The 8,707-nt window shown below is 33.7% G+C and overlaps 1 protein-coding gene across 1 annotated transcript; it reads right to left on the bottom strand.

The window, feature by feature from the left end:
- Positions 1-3,374: 3,374 nt before the first annotated feature.
- Positions 3,375-5,623, bottom strand: LOC107707792 (B2 bradykinin receptor-like). The gene is made up of 3 exons (XM_016511884.1): positions 5,499-5,623; positions 3,701-4,482; positions 3,375-3,544 (listed from the first exon to the last, which is right to left on the bottom strand). The coding sequence occupies exons 2-3, from the start codon at positions 4,479-4,481 to the stop codon at positions 3,375-3,377; spliced, it is 951 nt and encodes a 316-aa protein (XP_016367370.1). The 5' UTR covers position 4,482; positions 5,499-5,623.
- Between the last annotated feature and the right edge of the window lie 3,084 nt (positions 5,624-8,707).

Raw genomic sequence — 8,707 nt, 5'->3', positions numbered from 1 at the left:
GCATATTATCTGCATTTTTGTATTTTAATATAAGAGATAATCCACAAGAATCCACATTGCTTTCTGTAGTAATCTTTCATTTGAATGGCTGATACCACTTACATCAATGATCAGGATCAGACTACTGCAGTTGAAACCCTGTATGAAATGGTGCAGTTCCTAATGGTTCTGTCCGCATTCTGAACAGTTTTGAGATATTGAGCTTCAAAGTGTTTGCACTCCATATAGTGAAATGGGATATGGGGAACATCTCTTTCATACATCAGTCCCATATACTTCAAAATTTAATTTCAGGTTTAATTCAATTGTTAATTGTTAGATTTATCAACTTCGGAGTTGATAATTGTCTCTATATACATTTTAGTATAGAAAGTGTAAAAATGGAAAACAGAGAGAGTGAAAGAGCAAAAGGAAAGTGTGATATAGAGAAAGTAATAAAGAAAGAGAATGTGAAACTTGCCTGGTTAAATAAACCAAAAATGAAACAAAGTAAAAAAAAAAAAAAAGCTTCACATAATGTAAATAAGTTGTCACAGAATAAGAATATGTGAATAACTCAATTTTGACAAAAATGGCAGATATAACTTTATAATTCCAAGGAGACGAAATGTCCTGTGAGTTTGTGGGATTGATGGGAGTCTGGCAGTTATGTGTGGGTTAGCAGAAGAGAATTTGCGTATCAGTACTTGAGTATTTGCATATTTACAAGTTAGCAGCAAGGTACAATAATAAACATAGAAACACAACATTACGATGAGCAAAATCATTGAAATGGCAAATTCAGTGCCTGTTTTTTAAAATAAAATTTTATTTGCCAAAGTTTCAATCTAATGACCCATTAAAGTGGTCACATTAAAGTTGACATGCTAAATTTGATCATTCATTTACATATTTGCAACCCTGTGTTATTTCTAGTAATGTAAAGGAATCAGACTGCTGCAGCTGTTCTTGTTATGATGAATTAATGACATTCATTTGCCAGCACCGCCGGTTTAATGTAAATATTATGTTTAAAGAGTTTCTTCACCATATTTGGTTTAGTAATCTAATGACCTCAGCGACAGCCTTATGATAGTTTAAGCAATGTTTACTAACACAAGCAAATCGGTGCTAGTTTAATGCTCCTCGGAGGATGGTAAACATCCTGCTCAGCTGTATTTGTGCATGTTGTGGTGACATTGCTGTTTCGATATTAAGTGTGTAATAAGATTGATGCTCACCTCTGAGTCCTCTTTGTTCAAAGTTGCATCAAAGCTAAAGAGATGATTTGATTTGAAGAAGTGTGTCTGTGCTTAGCATTCTTTATCCGAATCAGCTTCCTCTAATTTGGCACTTCCTGTTTATATTCAACGCTCTACCCATAAACCTCAAGGGAAAAAACAAAGAGTTTATGGGAAAAAAAACAATTTATCACTGCTGTTAAAACTTTTAAGTGTAACCTTGGTAAACATTTAGATACGTGAAAATGTGTAGCTGCTTAATGAATTTGTGAAACTGAAGCTGACGGCATGACATTTATGTGTTAAGAGTGAACAGCAAACCATACTTTAACTTCAGAATTAATTTTGCAGCCTGCCATAATTCAGCCATCTGTTTTTTTTTTTTTCAGGTTTAGAAAAGCCAAGGAAAAGTATCAAATCTATAAATCTATAAATTATTTATTTTCCTACGTATGCCAAGTAGAGTTAATCGGGTAAAAAAAACAACAATCAAACAAAAAAATCATTTTAGAGAACAAACAAAAATCAACTTAGAAAATCAGGGATTTTTTAAAAGTGTGATGATGAGATGATGATGATTAATTATTATTCTGATTTCTTTGTCATGCAATTTCATTTATAAATTGATTTTCTCTACATATGCTAGGTAGAGTGAATCAGATAAAAAAAAGTTTAGGGATTGGCATGGTAATGTACATGACAATGTTAATGTGTTTGGTCTTGGCGGAATAGATCTGCTACGCTGCTGCTGCTGCGGCAGAGCAAGTACCGAGGCTTGCTACTGCCAATACATCCACAACATGCTGCTGTGAGCATGTAAGAAATATTGCTGCTGCACATATAACACATATGAATAACCCCCATATAGCGTACATGAATCACCTCGTAGCAGATCTATACAGGTGGAGCTGGGGAAGGTGGAGGGTTTCTGAAGCAAGCTGCAATTGCTACTGCCAGCACTAATCACATATTTGAATGTTGAGCAGCGAGCTCATTGGCTACCGATACAGGAGAGAACCAATCAGCTGTGCCATGTGATAATGATGTCATTAGGTCAGATTGAGTTAGACCTATCGGACTGCGCCATCTAGAGTTTCATGCCAGAACTCTGTATTTCAACCACACATTCCTAATATTTGAAGGAAGGTTATGCAGCGACTGTGTTCTTCCACAACCAGGCACTGCACAATATTTAGCGATCTTTAACAGCATGTTTATTGCTTGGTTGCTCGATCTGAATCAGTGGGCGGAGCTACAGAATTAGGCGGTGATCTTCTTCTGTGGAGGCGGAGTTTAACCTATCTATTACGTCATAGGTGGCACGTTCCAGGATCTGGCGTTCGCTGGGCCTGCTTTTATTTCAGTAACAACGACGTTTTCAGTTCTGAAACACACAGGACATTCTTTTAGTACGATGATCTCTTATATATCAAAAGCTCAAGTAAAAGTTGATTTCTGAATTCATAACCCCTTTAATGTATAAAATAATTTTTTCTTTAATATATTACATTACATTTTTCTGTAATATATATATGACCCTTGACCACAAAACCAGTCATAAGTAACACGGGTATATTTGTAGCAATAGCCAAAAATACATTGTATGGGTCAAAATTATCGATTTTTCTTTTATGCCAAAAATCATTAGCATATTAAGTAAAGATCATGTTCCATGAAGATATTTTGTAAATTTCCTACCGTAAATATATTAAAACTTAATTTTTGATTAGTAATATGCATTGCTAAGGACTTCATTTGAACAACTTTAAAGATGATTTTCTCAATATTTTGTTTTTTTTACTCCCTCAGATTCCAGATGTTTCAAATAGTTGTATCTCAGCCAAATATTGTCCTATCCTAACAAACCATACATCAATGGAAAGCTTATTTATTCAGCTTTCAGACGTTGTATAAATCTCAATTATCTTATGACTGGTTTTGTGGTCCAAGGTCACATATTATATAGTTAATGAATTAATTAATTCATGTATTTAATATAACAAATCTAATAAGCTAATTGGGTAAAAATGAAATTAATTTCTAAAATTATTGATTTATATAACTGAGAAATATTACGGAAATTTGTTTGGTCACAAAGAGTGTCAACCCTGATAATTGCAACAATACTGGAAACACAATTTGCAGTGATGAAGATCATGGCTGTGTTGTGAAAATCTTACACTTGTCTTTCTCATATAACACAACAGGCTTGATTTGACTGGCGGTTGTCGTAGAGGTTAAAACAGTCCGCTGCAGAGCAGTCGCATCCAAGGAGCGTTTTCTTCTATTATAGATGCTGCTGACTTTCCTCTTGAAATACTTTCCTGAGCAAACATACAGCGCCGGATTCAGGCAGCTGTTTGAGAATGCAAGGTACACAGAAAACTGGCTTCCGATGTTTAGAAAGTGAGACCACTCATTCTGATCCAAAACCTTTAGATCACAGAGTAAGTCTAGCAAAGTCACGAAGTGAAACGGACCCCAGCAGATGAGGAAGAGCAGGGTGACAGCGCACACCAGGACCGTAGCCTTCTTGTCGTTTCTGTCCTCACAATAACCGATGTGTCTCCGTCGCTTCAAAGCCCAGACGATATTGACGCAGCAGAACGTGATGACCAGGAACGGCAGAGCGAAGCCCACCAGGTTCAACTGCAGAAGATGAGCGAGTCTCCAACTTGTGTTGGGATAATCCAGGTGGCATTCGACGGCTCGGTGACCTGGAATATCTTTCAGTTTTCGTATGCAGACTGTCGGAGCTCCCATTCCCACACCGAACAGCCAAAGAACGACACAAATGAATTTGGCGTAGCGTTTCCGACGAAGCCACATGGCCTTCATGGTCAAGGCGAGCGCGAGGTAGCGGTCCACGTTCACCATCACTAGCATGTAGATGCTGGTGTACATGTTGACGTTGATGGAGAGGTTGACCACCTTGCACATGATCTCTCCGTAAGACCACATGAAGTAGTTCAGGATGTTCATGGCCCAAAACGGCAGACAGACTAGTAGGAGGAGGTCAGCCAGCACCAGATTACCAAGATAGATCTCAGGCACGGACCAGCGGCTTCCCTGGAGCAGAAACACTAGCAATACGAAAACATTTCCCACAATTCCTGTCAAGCACACTGTGAAGATGTACGGAGGAATGATGGAGTAGACTAGATCCCACTCTGTTGAGTTGAAAAAATCCAGGTATGCTGGGGTGACGAATGCATTTGGAGGCTGAAGCGTTGCCAATGACACAAGCTCTTCTGGCTGCATCCTAGAAGATAAAAAAAATTGTACTAAAATAATTAAAACTGAAATAAAAGTGAATAAAAAAACAATATAGACTTTAAAAAAAACGAATAAAAATTACAAAAACACAACAAAACTTAAATTTTAAATTACAATGAAAACAGAAAATATAAAAACGAATTAAAATGTTTAATACAAATTACAATAGTATATCAGTGATAAACTTTCTTAATCCATCCTAAATTTGCTGTCTAATTTATTCCAGAGTGACACTAAAAATTATTTAACTTTACAATGTGTGAATGTAATTGCATTAGAAATAAAATATCAAAATGGAAATGTATTAAGTTTATAATAATTTAAATTTGGGAACCGCTGTTTTAGAACTTTCGTTTGTGTAACTATTTCAAGAAAATGTAGCCTACTTCTGCTGATGTACATTTGTTCAGATTTGGGGTCTAATCCAAAAATACTTCAAAAAAAAAAAAAAAAAAGGACTCTTAACTTTATAATGTGTCATTTATTGAAGGGATTTTTTGTCATCCGATCCATTTTGATCTAAAATATTTTCTTGAAGTTCCCCGAGATAAAAATTATTATTTCAATCATTAAACAACACATATGCATGCTCATGATTCCCTGATGTTGGTTAATCGCCCCATGACATACAGATAAACAAATAAAACATGTAATATTTTTTTTATTAAGTTTTATTTTGAATGTTTTTATTTTAAAATTAATTTTGATTTGACTTTTTTTATTTATTTAATCAATTACTAGCTTTTCATCAGCTCATGATTCCCAATTTGGGGAAATTTAACTTGAAATTATTGTTAAAAAAAATGCACAAACAATTTACAAGCAAAACATTTAATAAAAAAAGGTTTGTTTGATTTGAAATGGTAAAGCAATAGATCTAGTTTTGAAAATGAAAACAAAATTCATTGCGTCTATACCTGATCTAATACAATGATGAAATTGTGACTGAAGCATCCAAATACTTCTTGAAGCCCCTTTGAATCATATATCGTATATACTTACCTTACTTTTTCTGTTTTTCTGGTGGACTGATATTCCTGGCTTTCTCCTCACCTCACAATCTTCCTGTTCTTGCAGAAGGAGCGTTCAGTAAGAGACAGAGAACAGCTCAGTCTTTACAGCCTCATTCCTCCAGAGCCATTGAGCGGCTGCTGAGCCTGAATCTGTTTATACTCAGACTTTCTCTTCCCTCCACTGAAGAGAGACAGATGAAGACTTCAGAGTAATGCAAACATAATGTCTGTGGGTCAAAATCTGATGCGCTGCTGGACTTATTTGCTTGTTTCCTTCATAGAAAGAATGTCAACAATTCTGTGTTTTTCTGTCAATATGGGGTGCTGTGTGTACATTAATGAGGAAAAAAAATTAACTTAAATGATTTTAGCAAATGGCTGCAATATAACAAAGAGTGAAAAATTTAAGGGGGTCTGAATACTTTCCGTACCCACTGTATAAATAATACTAATAGTACATTTAATACAAAAAATGACACAAATTGGGCAGTGAAGCAGTGTGACATTTTTGTCTTCTGTATTTATTATACATGCAGTTTTTATGAGCTCATATAACTAGATAAAAATGTTTGTCAAGACAAACTTTGGTATTGGCTTGACAAAGCCTGAAAGTTTTAAGCTGTTTTAAAAGCTTGAAGTTTTACGTTTGAAGGTTTTTTAGTTTGAAGTATTTTGAAGTTTGAAGGTTTTGAAGGCCATACAGTCTATCAGAAAAAAACAAAAACATTGATATTCTGGATGGTTGCAAAAAGATTGCTATGCAGTTGAATAATAGATTATATATTGATAAAACAGATATGGATTGAGAGACAGACAGTCAGAAAGATTATATAATGGCAAAGATAGATAGATAGATAGATGTATTGTAAAAGGTTTCAGCTATATAACATACACTTGTAATGCATCATATCTACCAGCAGAGGGCGATCTGAGTCAACCGCTTCTGCAGACACTGTATGACTGTAACTGTCAGATAAGTTCTGTATTCACAAAAACTTAGTTGTGATGCTCTGGCAGAATAACTAATACTAGTAACATTATCACAACTAGTCTTCACTTGATGTTTTGAGGAGTAATATTTTTTAATATTTAATATGGAATGCATTTATGAAATGTCAGTAGTGATTATTTACCTTGGATGTTAGCCGTGCAGTTCTGTTGACAACATGAGATCAGATTCTGTGCAGAGCTGTTAAACCAGTGTTATTTTAGTACAGTTGAGATACTATTACAGCTTTTATTAATATTTTAGTTTTGTTTTTATTTAACAAACATATTTTATACTTTTTTTATATGTTTTAATTTCTGTTTTAATATTTTAGTCGTTTTGTTTTGTGTTTTTGTCATTTTTAGTAGTTTTTTAATTTTTATTTATTTATTTATTTATTTTTATTCAGTTTTAGTTTTTGTTGATCAAGTTAAACTAAATTAGAAATGTTGCCTTGGCAACTAGCTGAAATAAAAAAGTTGTAACTTTTTTTGTTTGTTTTGTTAAATTAAAAAAATATTTTTGTTTTTATTTGTTTTAAATGTTGCATTTTGTTTAAGGTCACCAATGGGGTGATTACTCTTGGTTATGTTTCTTCAATTCTCTGAATATATTGTATTTTGTATATATATAATAACCAACAGATCTGGATTAAAGACTTAAATCTGAACATAAGTGACCTTGCTTAAGTTTACAGAACCTCACGGCTCATTTCTAAAAGTAGAACTGTACATTTCTGAGAGTAAAAGTCATTTCTAAAAGTGAACTGATAGTTCACTCAACCCCTTACCTAGGGTGACCATACGTGCAGTTTTTCCCGGACACGTCCAGGCCAGGATTTGTATATTGCACCTCAGACAGGTAAAAAATACCGCTGAAAATCAAATCCACGGGGTGAAAGTGTTGCATGCAAATGTTTGAAGCGCTGGCGATGCAGCCAAGAGATGTTATTTTTAAAGAAGGAGGTTTTGTTTTACAGACGGTGATGAATTTATACCACTAATATATGCTTTATTTGAGGGAATGCTGTCAGATTACAGTACAGCCACCCATCCGCAATCATGAAGGTCCCACCACTCTGTGTTACCAACCGCAGTCCTCTAAAAAACATGTCTGGCCATTGAGGGATCGCTGGAAAAACACTATTTAGGAGGTTGTTATTCATAGACACACAAAGAGGAACGAGTGAAGAGTCATTACTGGAAAGTCTGTTCTTTAAAAACCAACTAGTCATTTTCTTACACTGGAAACAAACAGACACAGTCTGCAGAAATCATCGTCTGTCCGTCTCTGTCTAATATTTAACATGCATTACACAGACAAAAAGTGCCATGATATTGCCATGTTTTTTGAACAAGTACCACAGAAGTGTCATTGTATTCTCTGCAATATTTTGTAAGGATAAATATATGTTTACATTTATTTAGCACACACTTTTATCCAAAATGACAAAGAAACATCTGTGCAACCTTGAGTTTTAAGTATAAATGTGATGTTTAATGTAATTGTACTTAATTTGGCAGTTGGCACAGGGATATCGAAGTTAACTCAAATTAAAACCATTTGTGTTACTTAAAATTAAAAATTTAAATAAAAATTAATAAAACCATAAAAAATAATAAATTGGCAAAAGCACAAAACTAAATGACTAAAACTTTAACTTAAAATGAAAATGTAAAATATAAAAATACAAAACTAATTCAAAATATTAATAAAAAATATATAAAATAGTTTCACAGTGATACTAAAATAACACTGATTTGACGGTATTTTATTATTATTCCATTAATATCAGAGATTAATGATTTTTAACATCAACATACAAAAACGTTCTTTTCCAAAAAAACACCACAGACATTTCTGATTTTTGGCATCTCAAAACATAAAATGAAAATGTACATTTTTATTTACAACATTTCAAAATCACATCAAAATGACATATTAAACAAACAAAATAATATTAAACATATTAATTAACATATTAAACATACAAATAAATTATAACTTTAATGTGTAACTATGGACATTTTATACATAATGGCCTTAATATTTTGTGATGGTCTTTAAATTTGATGTAAGATTTACGCAAACAATTTTCACTTGATATTTGCTAGTAAATTTTACAAATAATTATGAAGAAACGTAAAATAACATTGAATTTAATGTGAAATAGAAAGACTGAAATAGCATTTTACAGCATAGCACATCAA

This window comes from Sinocyclocheilus rhinocerous, unplaced genomic scaffold, assembly GCF_001515625.1.
Source record: "Sinocyclocheilus rhinocerous isolate Xijiao unplaced genomic scaffold, SAMN03320098_v1.1 scaffold805, whole genome shotgun sequence".
In the NCBI taxonomy this organism is placed as follows: domain Eukaryota; kingdom Metazoa; phylum Chordata; class Actinopteri; order Cypriniformes; family Cyprinidae; genus Sinocyclocheilus; species Sinocyclocheilus rhinocerous.
This window is presented reverse-complemented; position numbering and strand designations above follow the sequence as displayed.

What these genes read in the sequence shown, in the direction of transcription:
- LOC107707792 (XM_016511884.1), bottom strand. Translation starts at nt 4,481, where the DNA reads ATGCAGCCAGAAGAGCTTGTGTCATTGGCAACGCTTCAGCCTCCAAAT. An exon ending in GCTCTTCCTCATCTGCTGGG is followed by an intron (nt 3,545 to 3,700) that starts GTCCGTTTCACT and finishes ATGTTTGCTCAG; the next exon opens with GAAAGTATTTCAAGAGGAAA.